We start from the raw sequence: 26,072 nt of genomic DNA, 5'->3' as shown, positions 1-26,072 counted from the left end.
ATCAATAATGTTTACAACGATAAACTGTAGTGTTTAACCTGCAAAAGAAATAAGTTCACTGTTGTTTATTCTTCCTCGTATTTCCTGCCACCACCTTTCCTGCTCCTCTGTGCTTTTCCTCGTCTTGCAAGAATGTTCAATAACACAACATAACATAACACATAGAATTGCTTCATTCCCCTTCTACAATTGATTTTAGCTGGTTGGCTACGTTAAGGGAACGCGACTGGGGTGACGCAAGAGTGTTGCCAACCTGACTTGGCAAAAAGGAGCTGGTGTCCCTAACCCATCCATCCATCCATTATCTGCTCCGATTATCTTCAGTAGGGTCACGGGGGTGCTGGAGCCCGTTCCAGCTATCTACAGGAAGTGGGCAGGGGACACCCTGATCTGGTTGCCATGGTAGGCAAACATCGAAAGACAACTCACTCGCTCATTCGCCCCTAGGGACAATTTGGAGCGGCCAATTAACCTGACATTCATGTTTTTGGAATGTGGGAGATATCCCGCACAAGCACAGGGAGAACATGCAAACTCCACACAGGAAGTTTGATCTTATGACAACATCTGCAGAAAGCTCCTACAATTGTTCTATGAGACTGTTGTGGTAAGCGTCCTCTTCTATGCGGCAGCATGTTGGGGAGACGGCGCCAAGAAGAAGGATGCCTCTCGTCTTAATAAACTGGCGAGGAAAGCGAGCTCTGTTGTGGGCATAGAGCTGGACAGCCTGACAACAGTAGCTGAGAGACGGGCACTGAAAAAGCTGCGGTCAATCATGGACAATTCATCACATCCACTACACAGAATCATCTCCAAACGGAAGAGCAGCTTCAGCGACTGACTGCTGTCACAGTCTTGTTCCACCGACAGACTGAGGAGATCATTTCCTCCTCATGCCATGAGGCTCTTTAACTCCACCCGGGGGAGTAAAAGCCCACATTAAACCACACCCCCACATTGCATATTACCATATTTTTATTACAGTGTGTATTTTATGTAGCACTATCTAAATAATCTATATCAACACGTTACATTGGATATTTATGTATTATATTCCTTTTACTTTATTATCGTTTTATTTTCAACACAAGGATCCTGCTGGAAGTGTGAATTTCTCTACGGGGATGAATAAAGTATCTATCTATCTATCTAACCACTGCGCTGCCGTGTCCCTAACCCCTTTTTCCTTATTCTATGGTTTGCGGATGGCAGACATGGGACCAAGTCACACATGTGCAAGTCTCAAGTAAGTCTCAAGTCTTCACCTTCAAGTCCCAAGTAAGTCCCAAGTATTTTTTTCTTGGGCAAGTCAAGTCACAAGTCAAGTCCCGAGTCTTAGATTGCCAAGTCCAAGTCAAGTCACAAGTCATAAAAACAGCGACTCGAGTCGACTCGAGTCCAAGTCACTAAGTCTCAAGTCCCCATGTCTGGCGGATGGTTCAGACTTTTTTACCTCCATTACTGCGCTTTGCTAGAGCAAGAAGTAAAAATAAGGGGAAGGGCGAGTAATGGGATTGAGCACTAAAGTCAAATGGAACAACTCAACACTGATAGGGGTTGCTTACCTAACCTGCGCATAATAAAACACTATGTTTGATGTGTCAAAAAACATTTCGGTAACCCTGGCTCAGGACATTTGAGAATATTCAATCCATGTTTGCACTACACTTTATGACTTATTGATGGATTTAAACTGTAAATATGTTATTCTACTGTTGCATTATCTTCTTTGCATACTGTGTGCCATTCTTGCTTGTGTTTGAAGAAGGAGGAAACAGGATGACACCTTATCTACGGCGAGATAAGGGACCTCTCTGACCGCAGGCTCACCTAGTTTCGTTTACTATAGATAACATGTTATCGTATAAACAGGTCTCAACTGTTTGTTTTGTCACTCCCCCTTCCTTTAGCAGAAGAGACCTTATGTAAATTAGGGCCTTCCGAACACAATAAAAAGGCAAGGAGCATAAGAATATTTTAGAGTGTCCAGAAGTCTGCATTATGTAGACTATGGCCATTACTCCTTGCAAGTAAGTCAAACTCACGTTCTCTGTGTCTTTTTTGTATATAGGTTTTGTTTACATCTGTTGGGTTAAACCTGACACTTATGCGTCCACAATCTCGATTTATGTGTCGTACTGTCTACTTGTGTTTCTTAGTGTAGTGTGTCTTAGCACAGTGTTTTATTTATCTTCTAGACACTGAATGTTGAGAGTAACGTCATTTCAATTCTCGGTTCATGCTGGATAATTGACGATAAAGCTGACTTTGACTTTGATATTTGCTTTAAAAAACAACAACACCTTTTCAAAGTTCATTTATTAGATCATCAAATTTGCTAAATTACAAAACGGTTACAAACCAGTGGTCACAAAAAAACAGGAATGCACATTTTTAAACAAAAGTCAGATTTGCTGGATTATTTTTGTCATTAAATGCTGCACAAATCATTTTGGGGAGTCAGAGCACGCCGATAACCAATGTAAACTGCACTGCGAGCCACTCGGAAGAATGCATGCAAAAGGAATGCAAAAAAAACCCCAAAAAACAAACTAGAATACACATTGATAAACGTTATTGTTTTGGCCTTTGTGAGGCCAGAAATGATAAAGTAGGGAATCAATCATGCCAAAGGAGGAAATGGAGCAAGCACCAACAACAGCACACTTTGGCTCCAACAAGCACCAACACAATATACGTTATATTCTACTTTATAAAGTGCTGTGGAAATTACTGTGCGCTGCAGCCTTGATTGACCATGAAACAAAAAGGAAAAGCGTTGAGGAATTGGTGCTGTACATGATTTCAAAATAAATAGATACACACACACACACACACAAAACACAACAGCTCACAATCACACATGTACAGTATACACAAATGTTGCACACATTCCCTTGTTCTTTTGGTAACCAATTGCACATGCTTGTTTGGAAGTGGTCCCTCATTTTGGCTAGAAAAAAAAAACGCAATGGTGGCTTTCAGCCCGGACATTCCTTGAGGTTGATGGGCCCGACCACCGAGGGCGACCTGGCGAAAGAGACCGACTCGCCATTGACTTCCATGTCCTGGATGCAACCCACAAAGGACGAAGTGATGGGTGGTCGCCACAACGTCGCTCCTGCAGACATCGCACTACATTCAGAAATTGTGTGCAAGAGTTCAAACCGTGCATTTCACACCTAAGCCATCATCTATAAGCCAGCTCTTGGAAGCGAACGACAGGAGCCGGCTCCCGACCAATCAAGAGCCGATTCCCTTTTGAGACGCTTTTTTTCTTTCAATATGCATGTTCTTAACAGAGACTCAATGTTGTTCACTTTAAATATGTTGAGTATGAAAAATGTAAAAATAATTGTGTATTTTATCCTTTTTTTACAGCTGTAAATATTTGAATTTGTTTCCTGTGTTTTTCAGGGATAATGTGTTTTGCATAACAACTGTAAAGTTCATTCTTGTATGTCACAGTTTTTTTTTATATGTACGGGAAATTATGGTTTGAATGTGCCTTTTATATTCTTGTTTTTATATACTCTTCTACCCTTATCCCTTATATTTTTGTCCTTTGATATCCTTATTTGTATAGCATACTCAATAAGTGTGTGGTTTTACGATTTCGCAAACACTTTCAAGGTCAAAACAATAAGTCCTGAGGCACCAAAAAATATGGCTCTGATTAAAAAGCTTCCTAAGCAACTCCTATCTGTTATCAAACAATGAAACACTATGGTGTCCAGAACTCCTTTTGCTAACCCATCACATAGAGCTAGAACTTGAAAGCCATTGGCAAGCTTTTCAGGTGACTCCTATCTGTTATCAAACAATGAGCTGCTGTGGTGTATCACATGAATCATTCTGCTCCTGACAAAGGAATTTGATAAAAAAGGTACGGCCTTCAAGTATATTCTTATGTTAGCTTGCCCCTTAGTGGAAGAGTGTACTCTCCCCTTACATGTGTATTCTTTGTTTAGAGGGCCCTTTAGTGTTCAGCAGTGTATATCACACCATATAACCAAATAAAATGTCCAATCTGAATACTCTTATGTGCACGTGGTTTATTCTATCCTCCAATCAGAAACCATGTAACAGTATAAGAAAGGCGCTCTGCAGACAAGCTTGTGAAGGCCTTTGGGCAGATTTTGTGAACCTAGCAACAACTAATGACTAAATGTGATTAGGTTAAATGCTGTAATCTGGAAGCAGCGCAACCAGGAGGGAAAGCATCAAAAGGAAGCAAAAAGACAATTTGGAATTATTCAATGGATTCAGATACTTTTTGGCCAGCAGAGAAGGCCTTGCTGGCCCTGATAGCCCACCACTGGTCCACAGACACTTACCAGGGACTCCGCCCACGTAAAGGCGCGATTTGGTCGACGTGGCGGTGGTAAACGGAGGTCCGATCTTGTATGTGTCCACTGTGTCCACGTGCAGTTGCACAACATTCTTCCTCTTGATAACTAAGGCATATAAGAAGAAATATGGTGAGAATTGATTTCTATACATTACCGTTTAAAATTTTGGGGTAGCTTGGAAATGTTCTTATTTTTTAAGATAAAATGAACCTAACCAGAAATACACCCGATACGTTTTTAATGTGGCAAATGACTATTTCAACTGCAAATGTATGTTTTTTAATGAAATTTCTTCATAAGGGTATACAAGCCCATTTTTAGCAACCAGCAAAAGTAACACGAGAAGTGGGAGCCTCCGCTGCACAACCAAGCAAGAGGACATTAGAGTCTCTAGTTTGAGAAATCGATGCCTTACATGTCCTCAACTAGCAGCTTGGTCAAATAGTAATGGCAAAACACCAGTGTCTACAGGTACATCCACAGAGAAGATGCCACTCCCGAAAGCTGGCCTTAAAGGCGTGGCAAGGAAAAAGCCAGATACGAGACTGGTTAACACAGATTAATGTGGGCATAAGAACACAGGCATTGAAGAAAGTATGACTTTTTCATAGAAAACACAAAACTGTCTGTACGACCCCAAACGTTTGAACAGTAGTGTACAAGTTGAGGAAAGCAAGATTGAAGATGGGTGATTACCAGAAATTTTATGGAATGTTCCATCGCAGAGAGTCGTTTTGGGCTGCACGGATGCCATGAACTCGCTTTTACCGTTGTTGACTAACGCCACTACCTGGGTAAGGAAAAGAATCATTTATCAAAAAAAAGGAAACATGTATTGTTCAAATTTCCTTAGTAGGGTTGCTCGGTTGTGCTGGAGCCCATCCCAGCCAACTTTAGGCAGTTTTGTTGTCAAAGGTAATTTTATTGTGAAGATAGATAGATAGATAGATAGATAGATAGATAGATAGATAGATAGATAGATAGATAGATAGATAGATAGATAGATAGATAGATAGATAGATAGATAGATAGATAGATAGATAGATAGATAGATAGATAGATAGATAGATAGATAGATAGATAGATAGATAGATAGATAGATAGATAGATAGATAGATAGATAGATAGACAGATACTTTATTCATGAACTTGTCTTTAACTCCTTAAAACATACATCATTCATCATCAGCAACGCTTATCATCAGCAGGGTCGCGGGGGTGCTGGAGCCCATCCGAGCCATCTTCGGGCAGTGGGCAGGGGACACCCTGAACTGGTTGCCAGCCAGTCAAAGAACGCACAGAGACAGACAACTCACTCTCTCATTCACACCAAGAGACAATTTGGACCCGCCCATTAACCTGACATGCATGTCTTTGTTATGTGGGAGAAAACAGGAGTGCCCGGAGGAAACACAGGCACAGGGAGAACATGCAAACTCCACACATGAAGGCCAGTACCTGGATTTAAACAGTAGGACATCAGAACTGTGGTCCTGACAGCTAACCACTCATCCACTGTGCCGTCATTTGTTTTTTAAAACATTACTAATGTAATTATACTGATGAATGTTATTAGTTATTACATAGCAGCAAAATAAATTAGAAAGTCAATTAAAATATCGGTAAAGGAACAGTGTATATTTTCTAAAGACTAGATGTCGCTGTATTGTGTCGTGCAAATGATCAGTGGTAGAAAAAAATCCAAACTACAGAGATTAAAAGTGGCCAAACTCTAACATTGTTCTTTGAATTACACTGAATCCCTATTGCCCCCAATAAGCAAATAGGCGCCTTGCATGGCTGACTCCCTATTGGTGTGTGAGTGTGTGTGAATAGGTAAGTGTGAAGCACATGGTAAAGCGCTTTGGGAGGACTTGAAAAGCGCTATATAAATGCAGACCATTTACCATTTGCAATGTTGTTTTTTTGGGAACCTGTAGCATCAAAAATATGTCAGCTCCCACTAGTTGAGCCTCATGTTATAAAAAAATACAAATTTCTCAACTTATTATTATTTCAAAAAAATGCATATTCATATGATAGTTAAAGTATTTTTTCTAACCATTTATATCGATATTGTTATTTACCTTTAGGAGGCGCTAAATGACATACACCGTCTCTTTAAATAAAAAAAATAGAAAAGTACAATATTCCTTAGAACAGAAACCAACTAAATATGCATATTATTCATGTAACAATAATAAAAATGACAGTGGAAAATGTATCTTTATCTTCATATTTTTCAACGCCAATACATTTTCAGGCTTCAATTGATACGTTCACATTCAGTATTTTTAAAAGAAGGAAAGTCAAACAGTGAATTGAGAATTGTAATTTTCCTTAAAAAATTAAAATAGAACAAAACTTATTTTAGAAAAATAAGAACTATGAACAAATTTTATAAATCTGATTTAAAAACCAACCGAACAAAAAAAATTACTTTGAGCGATTATAATTTTTATATTTCATGACAGAATTGTTTTCAGTTGCTCATCTGGAGTTTTTGTATTAATGTATTATTATATCTTCTTTTAAATCTATTTTTATTTTTTTTATTTATTTTACCTTTTATTAAGTGAGATAACATGTTAGATATTTCCACCCAGTGCTTAAATGTCAAGTTAAGTCATGTTTATTGCAACATTCATTGCAGCCTGGTTATCCTGGAAGGGGAGTTACCTCAAGTGCGGTCCATTTATGTTTATTCAAATTAAAATCTAATATAAGGTTAAAAAAATTCACATACATATTTTCTATGAATCTTAAAAGTCGATTAATTTTTTCCAGCACTTGACGTGCATACTTGCATTATAATCTAAAACACTTGGGTCAAAATGAGCCAAAAATAAGATCAATAATGGACCGACATCAATTTGTTTCATTTTTCGTTAGGGTTTTTCGAGACAGGATGACACATATTTTGGTGTTGTTTTGTATAATAATAATAATAATAAGTTTGGAGTTTTGTTCCAAACGAAATAACACAACTCTGGCTGGGGGTTGTCAATCAAAGAATAAAACAATGCTTTTTTTTTGAGACAATGTGTGCCGCTATTTTGATTCTTGTTCTTTGGTGTGATTTATCCTTATTCCATAGGCTTACTTGGTTTTATGCAGTTATTTCTAATCTTTTTTTTAATGATCCACCTTTCCTTTTCAGTTTTATGGACTTCCCGTATTTTCCCGAATATAAGCCACAGTTTTTGTATAGTTTTGCCCGGGGTGCGACTTATACTCCTGTGCGACTTATGTGTGAAATGAGTACCACATTTTTTATATCATTTCACATGTCATAAGAGACGGCTCAGCTAAAAAGTCTCTGTAGTGCGAAGTGGAAGGAGAAGAGGACGACGAGGTGAGCGGAGAAGATGAGGTAAAATTTTGGACTATTTGATAAAGTTTCAGGAGCGAGCAGAGAGAGTGGGAAAGGTGAGATGGCACAACATTCATTTGGACAGGTAACTTAAAATTAGTTTTACCTGGTTATATCAGTATCAGAAATTATTTTCCCCCCATTTTATTAACACTCCACTTATTGAAACATAAATATTTTGTTTGTTTGTTGTACATGATTCAATTGTTTGTTTGTTTGTACATGATTCAAATTGAATCGTTTCTCCGGCGCCGTCACGAATGGCAGCCACTCCAGCAGCTCCCGTGTTATTTTCCATTGTTCTCAGCTCAGGGATGCTGCTGGAAAAGTGAATTTCCCTTCGGGGATGAATAAAGTATCTATCTATCTATCTATCTATCTATCTATCTATCTATGTTAATTTTCCATCACACCGCAAGAGGGCACTCTCGGCCTGTGTTGATCATTTCAACATTGCCGGTAGAAAAACAAGTGAGAAGTACTGAACAAAAATTGCACCGAAAAGAAAATCATAACCTGCAGATTACAAACTGCAAATAGTGAAAGAAAGTTGGGAGTTAGCAAGAAGGGGCAAAACTCTGAGATAAGGATGAGTCTGACGTAAGCGACGTGGAAGAGGAAGCGGTGCATCGTCTACCTCCCGTGTGGGGGAATTGTTAAAAAGTGACACAGAGGAAGAAGGTTTTATTGGATTTAGTGATTTAGAGTCACTCTGATAGGTTGGTCAGCATGTTCTTTATGTTGCAGTTATCTGAATAACTCTTAATAATTCAGGGTGTCCCCTGCCCACTGCCCGGAGATGGCTGGGATGGGCTCCAGCCCCCCCCGCGACCTTAATGAGGATAAGCGGTACGGCTGATGAGATGAGATGAGATGTTACGTCGTTACTGACATTAGCATTCATGTCAGTCATGTAACGTTAGTAAACTTATTCAGTCCGTTTCCCTCTATTTTATTTTATTTGAAAATGCCTTTCGAAATGACATGTATGTTTTTGGTGTTGGATTTTATCAAATCAATTTCCCCCCAAAAATGCGACATATACTCCAAGTGTGACTATATATATATATATATATATATATATATATATATATATATATATATATATATATATATATATATATATATATATATATATATATATATATATATATATATATATATAATAATAATTTCCTTTGTATTGTCATTCTTTGTAACAATGTACACAGAACGAAATGTCGATACACCTGACCCGTTGTATATATATATATATATATATATATATATAAATTCCTTCTTAGTTATGCATTTACAGTCTGGAAATGATGGTAGTTTGAAATGCATTTTACTTATTTTCTTTCACAGTACATGTATTTAATGCCTTCTATGGGACCTTATGAATAAGTTTTGAAAGAATGACATAACACTCGCTGTGAAGTTATTTGAAGCTCAATTCCATTCGATAAGGTTGCAGTGGATGGCACTTTGAGTTCTATTTTGAGACTTTTGTCCATATTCTGCCAAGGCATAGTATTTACTATGCAGTCAGGGAGATTTTTGCGTGTACTGGAAATAGTATTCTCAAGGTAGTCCTCACCTCTCCTTTGTGCAGGTAAACACTGACGTAATGTCCCGTGGTCAGTCCTTGTTGCGTTGCGCTAGAATCGCCAACATGCAGAAGGAGTCCAGTTGATGTTCGCGGGCGAACGTTAAAAAGCAGCTCAAAACCAGACCCAACAGCAAAAGAGTCATCTGGAATGCAACAGAAAGTCCATGTATTAGGATCCCTTGTCATTTTACCTCATTTACTACCAGTGATGGAAACTTTATCATCAAAGGTAATTTTATTGTGAACTAGTCTTGAACTCCTTAAAACATACATTCATTCATTATCGGCACCGCTTATACTCAGTAGGGTCGCGGCGGTGCTGGAGAACATCCCAGCTGTCCTCGGGCAGTGGGCAAGGGACACCCTGAACCGGTTGCCAGCCAGTCGCAGGGCACACAGGGACAGACAATTCGCTCGCTCATTCACATCCAGGGACAATTTGCACCGGCCAATAAACCTGACATGCATATTTTTGGAATGTGGGGGGAAACCGGAGTGCCTGGAGGAAACCCACACAAGCGCGGGGAGAACATGCAAACTCCACACAGGAAGGTTTGATCTCATGACCTCAGAACTGTGCCGCACACACGCTAACCACTGTGCCGCTGTGCTGCCCTCCTTAAAACAATATCGTTAAAATCCGAATTCGAGTGTTTCATGAGAGCTGAAAAAGCGTTCTCAGCGACGTCCGGTAAGGGTTGTTTCTGGTGAAGCACAGTTAGATTTACAAATAAATGAAAAAAGCAATATATAAACTGGAGCGTAGCAGAACAACATTTAACTTTTAAAGTTATACACTGCTCCTTTTGCAGCAGTGAGAGTGCCGCACCCTAACCACTGGATAATCAGTGAATTAGATGAGATACCAAAAAGCATTAGATTTTATGAAATTTTTACAATATCTTTAGTTACGGTACCAGAGACAAATGTTGATTTTGTTGGGCATTTGACATGTTAGAATAACAATAAATCTACGTACAATGCTCAGAATAGAATAAAAGAATATAATTTATTGTCGTTCTAAACGAGTGAAAGGCACAAAGAAAGCAACATTTTTCTTTGGTACCATCTGAAGTCATCCATACCACAGGTGGTCCAGAGGTTGATATCCGTCACTCTCATCGCTGCAACCAGGATTTGGTTCCTGTTGCATCCAACTGCAAAGTTTGGGTTGAGAAAACCTTTTTTTTTTTTCAAATACAAATTTCTGTTAAAAAAATTAAGGGGATGTATTATTCACAAATAAATACATTACACTGTTTGGGTTTAATTTGTGTGCCAAATCAGAATCCTTGGAGTCACTATGATCCTTGTGAGGCAAGAGAAATACATGCCTCAGGCTACATCTGTCAAAGCTCAGCATAGTAATCTGTTACATACTATTTGCATTCATAACAATTATGAAAGAATGTGAAAACTCAGTGATTTTGTAAAAGAATATCCGCAAATTGTGAAGTTAAATGAGAAAGAACTTTAGAACAAACAAATATATAACCATTTAGTATAGTTTAAATTGTATATTTCCATGATGGCAAGTGAGGCACAGCCTCACCAACCTCCCTTGACCTTCGGTCACGGTGCCTTTTTACCATTGTCGTTATATCTCAAAGTGTCACACAGGACTCACTGACGAGGATGTGTGCTCCGCCCCCCGAGAAGTAGGCCCCCCTCTGGGTGTGCCCCTCAAAACAGGGCCCGGCCCCATGGTTGGTGGAGGGATTCAACATGGGCGCTCCATTCATTTTAAAATGGCGCAAGCAGCCGGAAACCGTTTGCTTCGGGAGGTTCTTTGACTACGAGTGACATGAAGAATGAGTTAAAATTCAACTGTAAAAACGTAATTTGATTTTTTTATTTTTAATTTTATTTTACCTTCAACTCTTTGTGGAGGGTGTCAGGGGCACTTCCCAAGTACGCAGGTGACATAAAGTGCTTCATGGAGGTCACATCAGCCGCACTCAGTTGGCCGTCTTGTGCTCTTATCCCATCCACCACCAGGCGGAATTTTTTTTTCTCCAAACTGAACATCACCTGAAGGAAGCCATCGCATATGCACAGAAATGTCTGGACAAAGTCAAAAAATTAAAATAAAGTTTAATTATTGTCCTTACAGAGTGCCACTTTCCATCGTTGTACTTCTCCCTATTGAAGATCTCGTTGTATTTTCCCACAGAGAGTCGGATTCTCCCTTTAGATATGTAAAGAGCCAGATGAGCGTCGCCGCCACGGGTTGCAGCAAAGAACAAAAGGCCCTCTGCAGATCGAGTCCGTACGTCCAGAGAGAAGTGTGGCCTTGGGGGAACACATTTATACACAATTGTAAAAAACAAACCAAGCTTTAGCTTAAAAGGGACGAAGTTATACTAGGGTTATACCAGTGGTGGGCCATGCATTTCACACCTACGCCTATGTAGTGTTAAGTCTGAGTAAATTCAACCCTCGATGACTACTTTATGGCTATAAAACATTCACGGCAGCTGCGACACATAAAAAATCTATAAAAACTTGAAATTGCACTATAAGTTAATCTGAACGTGCGCCTTATAATTTGGTATGCCTTATATAACCCACAATATGGTGGAGATGTTACTTAACCAGGTTATATGGTGTACTACCATATTTGCGCAATGATTGATCGATCGAAAAACATTGGCTGACCCAAATCGAAAAACATTGCGTACAAGAGGAATCGAACAAGGGTCGCAGCTGTAAGAGAGCCAAACCCCAACCACTAGTGATACAGATGACATATGAAAAGGAATTACATTTTATCACATTATCACACAATTTGTACTCACAGTGCCAGAAACAAACGTTAAAGAATGGAGACGACAGAAAGTTGTTCTGAAAGATATGAATAAACGCAAAGTATGATTCATAATCAGATACACCAAAGAGTTGTTTCCCTCATTGTAATCTCTTGCGATTATTTATATCTTCATGGATAACTTTCTGTTTTCACCATTCTCTAACACTCCAAATATTCCCATGATTTAGAAATATAATCACCAGAAATCCGGTGTACTTGTGCACATTATCTATTCTCCTTTATTTCCTCAAGAAGATTCAAATTACTCAGTTTCAGTTCCTTCTATAAGTTCTTTTTCATTGCCATGGAAGGTAATGCTGAAAGTTTAGCCTGGCCTTGTTGTATTTTTGTCATAAGATGTAATCCGGTGTAGGGCTGAAAATGTCCTTTTGACAGAAGCAGTGGTCGTGGGACTTTTTTCTTTATGTTATGTAACTGTTCCATTTACATATAAATGTAACTGTAAACTTTATTGTATGTGTGTGTGTTGGGGGTAGCAAGGATAAATGCAGAAGCTAAAACATATGCGAAGAAAAGGAAAACACAGATCCCTTAGCCAGGCGCGCTTTGGTTGAGTAGAGCCTGGCGGCGCCTTTCAGTATTTTGGGTTGGGGTTTGCTCCCACACATGAAACATTACAGGTTTCTATGGTTACCAGTAGCAGAAGAAGCCTCCTGATCTGACTTAGATACACTATACTCAAAATCTGGTCGGCAATACAACAAACAAAAACTAATTGCCAGTCACTCACCTCGGCTGCAGCACCTGCAGCGGCAAGTTGTAGCTCAAACGGCTCACGGGCCCTCCCATGCGATACGCGTCCGTCACCATGCCCGGTTGCGCACACAGAGTCTCGCTCTCATTCTGTCCATGCCTCACCGCTTCCTTAAAACACAAGCAAATATGCTGTAATCAAAGCTGGCCCTTTAAGAAACCTATCAATAGATTCCTGTGCATAAAAACGATATTGTCTTTTATTTTCACCATTTTCGTATGTAGGGCCGGATTGATAAGCCTGAGAGGCCACGAGTGTTTGGCAAACCTTGTTCTAAATGAGCAATGATTAAATAAAGTAGGAGCCTTTATGGTGTATGTTTTTCTTTAACACAAACAGATATTGAATGTTTTTGTATTAATGCGTGTATTACTCTGTCAAAAACATTCAGTTTGATGACCAAAATCATTAAATGTGTGTGTCTGTGTAGTAGGTGTCCCGGGTTGTTGGGTGATGAAAAAAGGACGGGATTTTATTGTTTTACTGTACACTGAATGTTTTTACACAGCACTTTAAATTACAAGTCGTTCTCTGAAAAGAGTTTTACAAATAAATTGGATTGGATTTTACTGCCACTGCCTGTGACTTGTGAATTATCATCTCCCCAGTCTAAATAATGTCAAATGAACTTAACCCTTATGTTGTGCAAGGGTCTCCAGTGACCGCTTTCAAGGTTCTAAAATGTGATAAACGACGTGTCTCAGGGGCCATACAATCAAAATACCATTGGAAAAATATTTGGTTAATGATGCATATAATTTTTGTTAGGATGTTGTATCAACTATACTGAGTGATACTGAGTCTAAATTGACCTGCTTCCAACAGTTAGTGGTGCCAATTCCGAGCACAATATTAAGGCTAAATGATATAATGTGTTTGAGATGAGACCAGAAACAAACTGAATCTGATATTTCAACCTCTGAAGTATTTTGAGGTGTCGACTCTGAAGAGCCGAGGGCTGTTTATGTTATGTTTAGCAACAACAGCTCACGATTCACGCTACAACGATCCACGATGTTAATCCGCCATCACGAATCATATTTTAAAAGTGTACTGTATGCTGTTTGGTCCATGAGGGTCAGAATTTGAAATTGGATATGTTGAACCAATGAGGACTTGGAGTTGAGAAGCCAAGTATGCAATGTCTGAAAATTACACTTTATTACCACTCAACAAATCATTTAAAATACAATGCCATTGTAATACATGATGCAGATTCGGAAAATACCCGATCTGTTTGTAAAGCACCCAAAAATGTATGATTCACTTTGAAATAATATGAGGGTGAGGTTGAATTCGTATGTGAGTCACTCAGATGTTTCATTTGTATTCATCCATTTGTTTGAACAGCGACAATCTCGTCATCTCTCACAGATAAATGCACCCAAGCTTCCCGCACACCTCAGGTGAGTGAACCACATCATCATGAGTCAAGTTAAAATCTAAACTGTATTTAGGATTGAACTGTTGAATGTTTGAGCATTTTCTGGATTGCTTTTGCATTACACTTAACATGAAAGAATAGGACAATGAGATGATTTCAGTAAAGTTTGTTATTTATGAGTGTCATTTTAATCATGGAGACATTTGAAGAGACCAAACAAAGTTTCATTTATTGAATTTTGAACGAGTCGGGACAATTATGTATGGGGATGCTTTTATTGAAATAAAGACAGCAAAGAGAAGAATGGGACACAATCATATGGTTAGTCTCTTGTCAGCGTGTCTTTAGGCTCCTCCTTCTTCATCTCTGGAAATGAGGCAGCAGAGTAAAGTCAGTAAAACACATCAAATCACATATCTTTAATGAGGTTAAGAGAACTGGAAGTAGGGGCCACCTAAGATGGCTGACAAAGAAGAAATGTGTACTTAGGAATTCTCCTAAAACGTATTAACTGAATGGACTATAAGCCGCACTCAAAACTCCCAGACTCGCCTAGAAATCTGAATGTACACTTTATAACTAAGTGCGCATTTTATACCGCAAAATACGGCGGACACATTGTTGCAAGAGGTTTTATGGTGTACTAAAGTACATGTACAATGATTGATCGATCAAAAATATCGCTGACCATAATCGCAAAACACTGTATGCAACAGGAATCGAACGTGGTTTGCGGCGGTGTGAGAGCTAAAACCTAAGGACTAGACAACCGGTGATGCATATAAAAATGTATTCAATTTTATTTCATGTCGTACTATTTTTGCTCACAGGGCCAGAAACAAATGTTAAAGAATAAAAAGTACAGAAAGTTGTCCTGAAGGATATGATTAAACACAAAGTCCAATTCATCATCAGATATACCAGAGTTGTTTCCCTCATTTTTATTTCTTGCGTTTATCTATATCTTTCAGGACAACTTTATGTTTTCTACATTATCTAACACTTGCTTATGGCACCGTAAAAATAATGTGATAATGAAATAAGATGTAATTCCTTTTCTGTATGCGGCCCTGCGAACCGGGTTCCTTTCCCGTTGCATACAGGTCAGCGACCTTTTTCGTCTGGTCAATCATTGCACAAATATATAAGTGTATATTATTATAAAGCGCACAACTATTATACAATACGGTCGCTTTTATGGCAATTTTCCTTTAATTCGCCTTATAGTCCAGTGTACCGCATGAGCCTTATAATCTGGTGTGCTTTATAATGTGGAAAATACAGTACTGGTTATCAGATACTCAGTTTGGCACTATTACTATTTTGCTTTTAGTAAACCATCAAATATTCACAGATTTCCATAGTCATGTAAAGATCAAATGGAACTACGACACTTTGTTCATTCTTTTAATAGTGTTCCTCGTATTTGAAAGAAGACTGTTTCTCACAGGTCAGCCCGTGTCATACACCAGACTTCCAGTTTGGGCAAGTGGACTGACTCCTGGTCATGTGTGCACGTCTCCTGTCCTCTCAGCTCTTAAAAATGTATTAAGATTTGTGAAAGGTAAAAGCAGCGCTCACCTTCTTGGGGACGCGGTCCATCATCTGTTGGATTGGACTGTCGGGGGTGCACACGTCCATGAAGACGTCCCCAGATGACTTGAAGTCTGTAAAGTCCTCTGGTCTGTATTTGCGGCTGGGCCTTGAAGAGAAACAAAAGGCGCTTAAAAACACTGGAAAGTGCAGGAATGACAAGACTGTGTAACGCAGATCACCGTCTGGTATAGAGGTTAGAGATGCAGCCTTTGAATTTGTCACGGCCCAGAATAATGGCTCCTGACGAATCGGGTACGGTCACGCTCCCGCTTTGCTCCACGCCGCTATCGCTGTCGTCGATAAGCATCTCCATCCTGTAGAAGGCGGTAGACGCCGTTTTTAGGCCAGGTTGGATTTGATTATCGTAACACCTGATTATTCTGATCAATTTAGAGCTAAATTTAGAAGAAGTTTAGACAAACAATGTAATGGCAAAACAATATACTATTAGTGACTTTTTTATACATTTATGTAATATCTATGTATGGGAAAATATCATCAAACCAGAAGCAATTTTTTTAAAGGTATTGCATACCTGTCAACCTCAGCCAATTGCTCCCTGTATTTATGCTTGCAATTCCCCTTACTAGCAATTAGCAATAATAAACCTTACAAACATAACGTGGCACCTATTTTTTCATTGCTAGACAGACAATGTAGAATACTGCAACAAAATTAGCAATCTTGGATGACGTTGTCGTCCGCTACCAGTGAACGAGACGATCCGGATTAGTGCCAAAAAGGGCAAGACGAGATCGGCCTTTTTAAAAATGTATGTATCATCTAAATCCCTCAGTTATTTAATAAATTGATCTATAAATCGGTTAATAATCAAAAGTGTTGCCTTCATGTAAAAAAAAAAAAAATCAATGTTATCATTTTTTAATTTTTTTTTCCCCACATGAACGTAACATGCCTTGTATTTTACAGTACAAGGCACACCTAAAAACTTGAATGGGTGCCTTACAAGTCAGTGCGCCTCATATACAAAAAAAAACACGCATTACTCAACAAGGTATTCTACCATAATGCACTAGTTTATCAATCTAACCAAAATAAGATAAACTTTGTGAAATAGGATTAAAAATAGTCAAAACGGTGAAGGTGCAGGGTCCTAATTACTAAACCCCCAGTGTTGTCGATAATATCTAAAAAAGGCATTCGCTTTTATCTCATCATCACATTGTTTTTATTCACTGTACCAGAGACGATTTTTAGAGAATGGAGAAAGGAGAAGGTTGTCCTGAAAGATATAAATCAAGATTTATCATCAGATACGCCAAAGAGTTGTTTCCCTCATCGTTCTTTTTTTTAAACCTTGATTTGTATCTTTGAGGACAACTTTGTATCTTCTCCGCTCGTCTCTGGCACCTTGGGTAAAAATAGTGTGATAGTGAGGTAAAATCTCATAATTTTCATATGTTGATTCCCGTCGCATACAATGTTTTGCGATTTTGTCCAGCGATATTTCTCGACTGGTCCATCATTGCTTTGATGCATACCGTAAAACCATGTGTATACGCGCACCCAAACTTTGAGTTTTTTCTTAGGTCAAAAGAAAACAATCAAATAAATATGGTTTCTCTTACTGTAGTTTTAATTCCATTCGCCGAAATAGTCCAGTGCACCTTGTATATGATTAATGTATGACAAAAGACTATTTTTTGGGGGTGCAGAAAATATAATGAAAAATGGTTACGTCTTTTATTGCATATAACCTCAGAGAAAAACTAAGGATACTTTAATTACGACATAATCGTTCCCCGTTTTGAATAGTTTTAAGTTATCTCCGTTTAATGTATTTCTGTATAATGGAATATCTGGAATAATGTTAAATAAAATAAACTGATTTAAATTACTTAATAGTTTTAATTTCCTACTCCGTAACAATATAAGTAACTACAAGAGTTGAGTATTTGTAGTAGGATCAGCATTGCACTTATATTCCAACATAATTTATGTAGTGTTTTTGTATTATGATGCATTTTGGGCATTGTGTGATTCATACTGTGTATGCTGAATTATTTTACGGACAATTCGTATTTTTCTGTATTAACAATAAAACGACTAGCATGTTCATTTCATACCTGCCGGCCTTTCTAGACACAGTCAAATAATGCCAGCGGCCATCGTTGTATTTCTTGTTCGAAATCCGCATCTTGTTGTTGAGAGAGACAACCAGGCTGCCATTTCTTAAAGCCAGATGAATCCCCTCAGCCTGGAAGAACAAAACGATTCAGAAGGTAAGTTAAGGACAATGCGAGAGAAGGGGCGATCGTTCCAGGACTGACGGCTTTTTGGGATTGCAACAGGATGCCCTCGTTATCGCTGCTCCTGAAACCCAGTGAGAGCGACACGTCGCCAGCCAGGCTGAAGTCTGAAAGATCCGCCGACAGGGAGCTTCCGGGGCTGAACTCAGCTTTGCGGGAGGTCTGCACATAAACGACCAACCATAAACGATCACGAGCAACCAATCTCTGCCCTTTGATTTCTTGATACTGATCTGCAGTGTTGGAACGTGATTACTTCTCCTGATAACGATTACAGTAACGTGTAATTGAAAACATTTGTTATTCAACTGTCATTACAACATGGTGCATCATTCCTCTACTTTTTAGAAACAGATTACGAATCACGTTTTCTGTTCATAAACAGTTTCGTCTTCGCCTTTCTAAGAAACAGACGACCCTCAATGCAGATACAACAAAATCAATGGGGCAAACGTGAGCACTGATTTTACGGAAAATAAATGCTAAATCTTTTAATTTTTAAACAACTTGGATATTACTCGGAATTGGAAAGGAAATATTCAAGTGGTGTGAAGACAAGACAAAATTGATATGAAGTGTCTCAGCTGTGTTTTTTTGTAAGCTCTCAAAATAGCACAGGCCAATAAATCTGAAGGGTCACCGCTTCCAGAGGTTGGTGTACACTGTTCCTTCTATTTATTTTAGTATGTGGCAGTTTTAGGGGTTCGAATTGCTTAGAGTGTAGTGCGGAACTAAATAATTACTTTTAGAGTGATGCGCTACCTTTTGGTGTCAGTAATGCTGAGGTCTTGCTCATCTCTGAAGAGTGAGATGAACCTTTACACCTAAATACAACAGCAACTAGATGATAAAGGTGCGGTCTATGAGTCAGATCAGGGCGATTCTTCTGCTAGTGGTAACCATGGAAACCAGTACTATCTGTTTCAAATGAGGGGGGCAAACCCCTACCCAAAAAAGGGCTTGTAGAGGGATTGGTTGCGGCCAGGCTGTACTTATCCATGACAGCCCGGGAACTTGGTGGTAAAGTGGTCCGTGATTTTTGGAGGTAGCTCAATTACTTTTTGAATGAAGTAACTAGTAACTGTACTTTTTTCAGTAACGCTCCCAACATCGCTGATCTGGTTAATTGAGATTTACCAGGGAATCCTTGGGGCAACCTCTGCTGATGCCCACTTCCTCGTCGATGAGTTTAAAGTTCTGGTTGAGCTTCACGTTGTTCAAGCAGCCTTTGAAAGGTTGCATGGTGATGTTGTACCTATCGGCAAAGAGCCAAGTGAGTTCGACGCCGAGCTCAAAAAGCAACTATAACGCATGCTTACCTTTCCCGCATAGCTAGGGGCGCCCCACCAATGTAGTACTCCGTGAAGTCAGTGCTGGCGAACTGGGCTTGAGCCGAGGCCACTTCCTTGTTGGCAATGCGGGCAGCAAACTTCCCTCTGTTGGTTAAAATGATGAGGATATCCACCCAGTCGCGTTTCTGTGGAAAAAAATAGCTATTTGACCAAACCAATAAAACTGCAATGTAATTGAAGTTACGCTTGGACTCACCGGGAATGTTTTTATGTTGTTTGTGGCTGGTTCTGAAAGCAGGTTGCTACGCAAGTGGACAACACCCTTCTCTATTGTCAAAGTGAAGTATTTTTCCTTTTGCGAGGAGAAAAAGAGTGATTCAAAGGTTTGTGTCAGAATTGAAACAGATTTACTGCCCCTTTACATGTCACAGTCCGAACACAAAAGACTAAAAAAATGCTGTTTTTATGAAAATTAGATTGATACTGGCTTATAAGCAAGTCGTAAATATTTTAGAGTGGCTCAAAATTAAAATGATGTTTTTCTTTACTTTCCATTTCTCGTAATAAATAATTCACAACAAGCAATAAATCATGTTAAAGTTGATATTTCGATTTGATTTGATTCCCTTTCATTTTGTATGGATCCTTTATGTGGCCTTTTGTGTTTGAAAAATTTGAGTTTAAGAAATTAAATCCACCAATTTTTGCTGATCTCTGGGTTTGGCCATTTTGAAATTTTGAATCAAGATGTCAACACCATTGAACATAAGCCAATGACAATTTTTTTTCTTAATTCCAACTTAAAATTCTACCCCCCAAAAATAATAACCTCCTCATTTTTGACATGGGGAGTGTAAGTAAAAAAAGAAAAGTTGATTGCGTGGGACAACGCTTACTGAAAAGTGGAAATTGGGATATTTTCTCACCGAAATCCTGATCAACTGCCTAATTTGCCAAGAAACTGTGGCTTCAAAGAATAGAATATCAAGAGGCACTGCCAGACAAAACATGCTGACTACAAAAAGCTTTCTGGAAATGAACGGCGTAGCAGCGCTTTTTTCAAGACCCTGCAAGTCAAATTAAAATGCTACAAAGGCGAGCTACGAGGTCGCGACTCTGATTGCCAAGCACTGCAAACCTTTTGCTTATAAAATCTAAAAACTTAGTGAACATTGTTTTAACATTAGACATGTCACTCCAGGATAAAGACCTAATAATGACTTAAAAGAGAAAAATAAAGTAAAAGAATGTCAGGATAAAAAAACTATTTTCATGTTAGTACTTGGCATAAACTGACACGGTCTCAATATGTTTACTTAATGCTGTTAAAGTCAAAACTTGATAGTTGAAGTTGTTGTGATTCCAGAGTTAAAGGTTAATTAGTTTTTAAAACATGTTTTAGACAGCCTTTGTAAATGATGTAATAACATGCCAAAAATTAGCATTACCTGACTAACTCAAAAACTATTAAATGAAAATAATGTCTAGTTAAACTGAAGCTGGGAAAACCCAAGTTTAAATTCTAAAATGATATTTTTTTCCCCAATACAGTACCTAATATTTTATTACCTAAACGCAAAACACTTTCAGGTTTAGTTTTTCAAAAGATATGGTTTCTTAATTTTTTAGCAAAGAAAGTGCCACGGAGCATATTTCACAAATTGATATCATGAATAACTTACCTCATTCCCAATGAACAAAAGCAGCCCGTTTTCTGCATGTGTCATGACGGATATGTCAATGCGGAGGGCTGCTCCCCTCCTGTCGATATTCACGCGTCCATAACCGGTGCCTTGGAGGTAAAAGCCCAATGGGGAGACATACCTACGTACAACATAACAATCACATCGATTATATTAAAAACAGATTCAAAGTTTAAACAAAATGTATTACTTTTTAAATACACTACATTTTTGGACGGGACAAAGGGCCCATTAATATTGATTTAACGTAATTGTCCTTGCAACTATTGGTACCCAAAAACAGTGCAAAAGGTTGAGTGAAAAAAATATAAGTAAAATGGTATGAAGTTTTTAATCTTACTTGTGATTTGTAACACTCATTTTTGCTTGCGCTACACAATACAGCGACATACAGTGGTCAAAAAATACACATGGTCCCTTTAAATTGCAGACGAAAAATATAACAGAAAAGATAATGATGTGTTAACAACTTCACGCACAGTTTCACACTAACTGCCACTGACCTCTTACACGGCGTCTCTAAATTGATGTTGTCTTTGCTTTTGAAATTATATAGGCTGGCGACTTTGTCATTCAAGTAGGCCATCTCGATGCAGCCCTTGTACATGGGGTAGTTGAGAGACGGTGGAGGCTGGAAAGAAAAAAAAAGCAAGGCCGGATTCAAATCTCAGACCAGGTTGTATTTGCGTGACCTCTGCTGAGAGGTGTCGTTGTGATCTCACAGTGAAGTCAGAAGGGTAGCCTCCCACATAGAAAACCAAGTCCTCTGGGCTCAGCTCCAGAAGGTTTTTGGTTTGGTCGACTTTGTTGGCGGCCAGGATAGGAATCCCGGGAGTGTCTGACGTGATGTCTTTGGTGAGGATCAACTCGGCATCTTGATATATTCTACAAACAATAACACGTTATTTGCATATGCACAACTTTTGTCTAAAAAAGTCACACCACTTCTTCACTTTACCTGTGCAGGTCGACCTGGTCGAACTTGGCCGGCTCGGACGGCGATGTGGTGATGGAGTCTGTCTTCATCATGTGCTCCACTCCGTCCAGTTTGTAGACGCCGTACAGCACGTTGTTCCTCAGGACCATACCGATGTAGTTCTTGGAGGGCTGGAGATGGTTTCGTTTTCAAGATTTCAATTTCTCCGTCCAAAAGTCCCGCCCTCCCCTTTACTCACATCCTTGTTGCCGAGGTACATGACAAACATGTCTCCTTTGTCGGCGGCCTGCCTGCGCCTACGTCTTCCGTCACCCCTGCCGTCGGGCCTCTGCAGGGACAGGGACAAGTCGGTGAAGGCCTTCAGCTCGTCCAGGTTCTTGGGCGGATGCAGCTGCACGTGGCCGTTGCCAGGGAACTTCATAGGTATGGAAATCTGGAGAAAAAGCAGGATAGTTGTTACAAGGCTGGAAGGATATCGCATGACTTTTGCGAGGAGGGAGACGTCACCCTGCTGGCCGCGTCGCGCGCTTGGTTGATGAGCTCCTTGAGGTTCTTGACATTGTCAGTGATGTTCTTTAGTGGCGCGAACTGCGAAGTCAACGTCTCCACCTCTGTGATTTTGTCGTTCAATGATGGGATGGTGCTAAAAAGGTTCTTAACTGAAAACAGTCAGCAAAACAGAGGTTTGTATAAATATGACATCCTTATTGAATAAGGCCTGGGCAATTCTATTTAAAAATTAAAACTGAAATATTTTTTGATGTGATGAAAAATGAATTCACTGATTTTTTGGGGGAAAAAAACAAAAATAAAATTGATTTCTAAATTTTATGGGATACACACTGTATGTTATAATTGCCTAGATTGTTTTGCAGCCTAGTTTTAAAAAACAAAATTCAGCTAAAATAATGACGCAAAAACTTAAAACACTTATAATTTTATGTAATCAAATAGTTAACATGAATAACTTTGTTATTTTACGCAATTACTATTCAAACAAAGTAACTAGTAGCTGTAACTAGTAACACACCAAAGACTGCTAACCACCCAGACCTAAATGCCAATTTTTGTTTGTTTCCTTACCTGTCTGGTCCATATCATCCAAAAGCCCGTCAAGGTTGGAATCTCCAGGGCCAATGTTAATCTTGTCCATTTCCCTCTTGATAGCATTCAGCTTGTCCATGGTGTCGATGGCCGAGTTGTTAGCAGCGGCGGCCTTCCTCTTGGCCTCGTCGATCATACCCAAAATGTCCTCTGAGCGGGGATCAAGAGAGCAAAAAGATTGAGATTCCGGCAAACTCAAATGTCACAACTGAGGCTGCGCTACCTCTCCTAATGTCGTCCAGCTGCTGCTGCGCATCCAGAAGGTCGGCCTCGAGCTCGGCCTTTTTCCTGTCTGCATTCTGCAGGCGTCGTTTGATGTCTGGAATTTCGTTGGCCGCATCTGAGAGAGGGAAAGGACAGGTGAGCCTGTGGTTGTAAGAGAATATGAGAGGAGCAGATGATTACCTTCTAGCAAACTCTGGGCTTGTAGCGCATTTTGCACCAGTTCACCGCCGGTCTCATTCAGGTCTCTTGCTCTTTCTGCCAGTTGTTGTTTTTTCACGTTCTGATAAAACAAACATTCATTTGGAAATTGCAATGTATTAATTTTTGTATAATGACATGTACATTTGATCATGCAATGATGATCAAAATTATAGGGACACTGTGTATTATTATTGTTCTTAATAGTTAAAAAAATACTAAGTATCATATAAACATGCTTTTTTTAAAATACACGCCAGCCAAGGAATTTGCATTTTTTATTTTCCTATCGTGAGCTCTTCCTAGAGGGAGCTGACATCCTTGTGCGCCATCTTGCTTGGGTATTCAGAAAACTAACGAAAGGCTGGGAGAAAAATATGAACACAATTGTTGCGGTTTGGTCACTTTGAATCTTCGTAGTTTGTATTCTACTTTTTACGTCTCGTGTTCAAATAATGCAAATTGTCCTTTTAATAGAATATTTGGCTATTTAATTAATATCTAAAATTGGAATTTTTCATATTTAGATGTTTTCACTGTAATGCAAAAAAAAACCAACGTATATCTGTTCTTTGTTTATTCATGATCTAAATTGTCCCTCAAAGATTGATTTAAAAAGTAATTGTTTTCTAAATGTGTCAATCTTAAATTTACAGTTGCTCTCATCTCCAAAAGGGATTGAGGTAATTTTTTCCATCCTGCGGAAAACAAGACAATTTGGGAGACTTGGAAGTGATGATTTAAAAACTCTACAACAAACATACAATTAAACAATGTTCACAGGAAAAACTGTGTTTAAAATTGTGACCTCGCCACCAATTACTGTATTTTCTGTGTATAACACCCTTTTTTTTACCACCAAAAAACCTCAAAGTTTGGGTGCACATTGTACACAAGGTTTTACCATGTTACCGTGGAATTTATTTATTATCACAAAACGGTGACTGTAACGGGAATCGAACCCAGGTCAAAGCCATGAGAGCGACAAACTCTAACCACTGGACAACCAGTGATATAGATGACATATAAAAAGGCATTAGTTTTTATCGAATTATCACACTATCTTTAGTCGGTAACAGAGACAAATGTTAATTTCGTTGTGGATTTCATATGTTACAATGTCAATAAATTTGGTACTGTTCTTAACATATAATATATTTTAATTTATTCTCATTGCATGCGAGGACCAAACCGAAATTAACATTCTCTGGTACCATGACTCAAAGTAGTATGACCATTAAACAAAAAATACTGCCATTTAGAATGTAATCTACACTACTGGTTGTCCAGCGGTTAGAATTGGTGCTCTCACCACCGCAATCCGAGTTCAATTCCAGGGGCAACCAATCGCTGAGAAAAAGGAAGCAACATTTTTAGTAATCGAAAAATAGCGGTGCCTATTACACAAAAGTGTGCGTTAAAATCAAATTAATTTGGTAATCCAAAAATAAATTCTCAGTTTCCAAGTTGTAATTTTGATCCAAAACATTGTAATGAAAACTCTAATGTGAATAAAACGTCTCGTGGTGTTACAATGAAAATTATATTTTTCTTTTAAATGTATTTGATGATAAGATATCAATATAAAAACACAGTGAGAGAACATTCAGATATTTACATTCAAGGCATTGTCGGCGGCTTCTTTGGCCTGGTTTGCGGCTGCCTCGGCGGCTTTAATGGCGTCCGTAATGTTCTTGTAGGCGTCAATGGCATCATTAGCGTTGCGAACCTCGGGCCGATCTCTTGCCGTCTTTACGGCACTGCGGAAAAAAACACATCTCCTAGTACACATATGTCAGAGTCAAGGCCCGCGGGCCACATTAGGCCCGCGAGAGGGTTTTACCTGGCCCGCGTGACGATATCAATATATTATTAGATCCGGCCCGCAGACCGCTGCAAGCCAGCAGCCCGCAGTACGCATGAATACTACATTTCCCACAATGCAACGGGGACGCGCCGAGCGGGAGCAAAGCGGGAGGCGGTTTGATTTATTCAGCAGTCGATCAGCAGCAGTCATTAGCATAACAGCAAAAATTAGCCAACATATACCCATCAACAATGGCTAAACGGAAGGTGGACACTGAAAACCGGGGCTTTCAAACAAGGTGGGAGTTGGAGTACATGTTCACGGAGGTAGCTGGAAAAGTATCAGCGTCAGCCTCAAACAAGTAATGTAGAGTTGTAGTAATACAGTACTGTATATAAATGTATGTAAATACAGTAATAATACAGTAATGTTTCCTGTGCAATTACACATTTGAAGTTTTTACTCAGTTCAAGTTTAAAAGTTAAATATGCACATAAAGAAGGTCTTGTTTTTTGTTGTTCCCCTCGGGACTTTCAAAGCTTTATTGTCTATGTTGACCAAGTTGTTTTTGTTTGCCGACTCTGTCCTGGGAGTGTTTCTTGTTTTTCGGCTTTTCATGGAAAATAGATCTTGATGTGGACAACAGTCTTTTGATA

The 26,072-nt window shown here is 39.0% G+C and overlaps 1 protein-coding gene across 1 annotated transcript in view; it reads right to left on the bottom strand.

The window, feature by feature from the left end:
* Nucleotides 1-2,344: 2,344 nt before the first annotated feature.
* LOC148374574 (laminin subunit alpha-3-like) overlaps nucleotides 2,345-26,072 on the bottom strand; it is a 107,768-nt gene continuing 84,040 nt past the window's right edge. The window contains exons 53-77 of the mRNA XM_088338082.1: nucleotides 25,228-25,369; nucleotides 23,592-23,691; nucleotides 23,410-23,526; nucleotides 23,166-23,336; nucleotides 22,590-22,741; nucleotides 22,321-22,515; nucleotides 22,104-22,252; nucleotides 21,868-22,030; nucleotides 21,649-21,776; nucleotides 21,125-21,266; nucleotides 19,699-19,794; nucleotides 19,470-19,627; nucleotides 19,288-19,405; nucleotides 18,172-18,312; nucleotides 17,968-18,098; nucleotides 16,060-16,194; nucleotides 15,866-15,986; nucleotides 12,877-13,010; nucleotides 11,428-11,608; nucleotides 11,189-11,347; nucleotides 10,944-11,109; nucleotides 9,305-9,459; nucleotides 5,049-5,142; nucleotides 4,338-4,457; nucleotides 2,345-3,121 (exon numbers count right to left, since the gene is read on the bottom strand). Coding sequence (XP_088194208.1) covers nucleotides 2,982-3,121; nucleotides 4,338-4,457; nucleotides 5,049-5,142; nucleotides 9,305-9,459; nucleotides 10,944-11,109; nucleotides 11,189-11,347; nucleotides 11,428-11,608; nucleotides 12,877-13,010; nucleotides 15,866-15,986; nucleotides 16,060-16,194; nucleotides 17,968-18,098; nucleotides 18,172-18,312; nucleotides 19,288-19,405; nucleotides 19,470-19,627; nucleotides 19,699-19,794; nucleotides 21,125-21,266; nucleotides 21,649-21,776; nucleotides 21,868-22,030; nucleotides 22,104-22,252; nucleotides 22,321-22,515; nucleotides 22,590-22,741; nucleotides 23,166-23,336; nucleotides 23,410-23,526; nucleotides 23,592-23,691; nucleotides 25,228-25,369 — 3,508 coding nt within the window. The 3' untranslated portion in view covers nucleotides 2,345-2,981. The remainder of the gene's footprint in view (nucleotides 3,122-4,337; nucleotides 4,458-5,048; nucleotides 5,143-9,304; nucleotides 9,460-10,943; nucleotides 11,110-11,188; nucleotides 11,348-11,427; nucleotides 11,609-12,876; nucleotides 13,011-15,865; nucleotides 15,987-16,059; nucleotides 16,195-17,967; nucleotides 18,099-18,171; nucleotides 18,313-19,287; nucleotides 19,406-19,469; nucleotides 19,628-19,698; nucleotides 19,795-21,124; nucleotides 21,267-21,648; nucleotides 21,777-21,867; nucleotides 22,031-22,103; nucleotides 22,253-22,320; nucleotides 22,516-22,589; nucleotides 22,742-23,165; nucleotides 23,337-23,409; nucleotides 23,527-23,591; nucleotides 23,692-25,227; nucleotides 25,370-26,072) is intronic.

The sequence above is a fragment of the Urocampus carinirostris genome, chromosome 1, assembly GCF_059441175.1.
Source record: "Urocampus carinirostris isolate Australia breed hairy pipefish chromosome 1, RoL_Ucar_1.0, whole genome shotgun sequence".
NCBI lineage: Eukaryota > Metazoa > Chordata > Actinopteri > Syngnathiformes > Syngnathidae > Urocampus > Urocampus carinirostris.
Note: the sequence above shows the minus strand (reverse complement) of the source record. Positions and strands in the feature narration are given on the sequence as shown.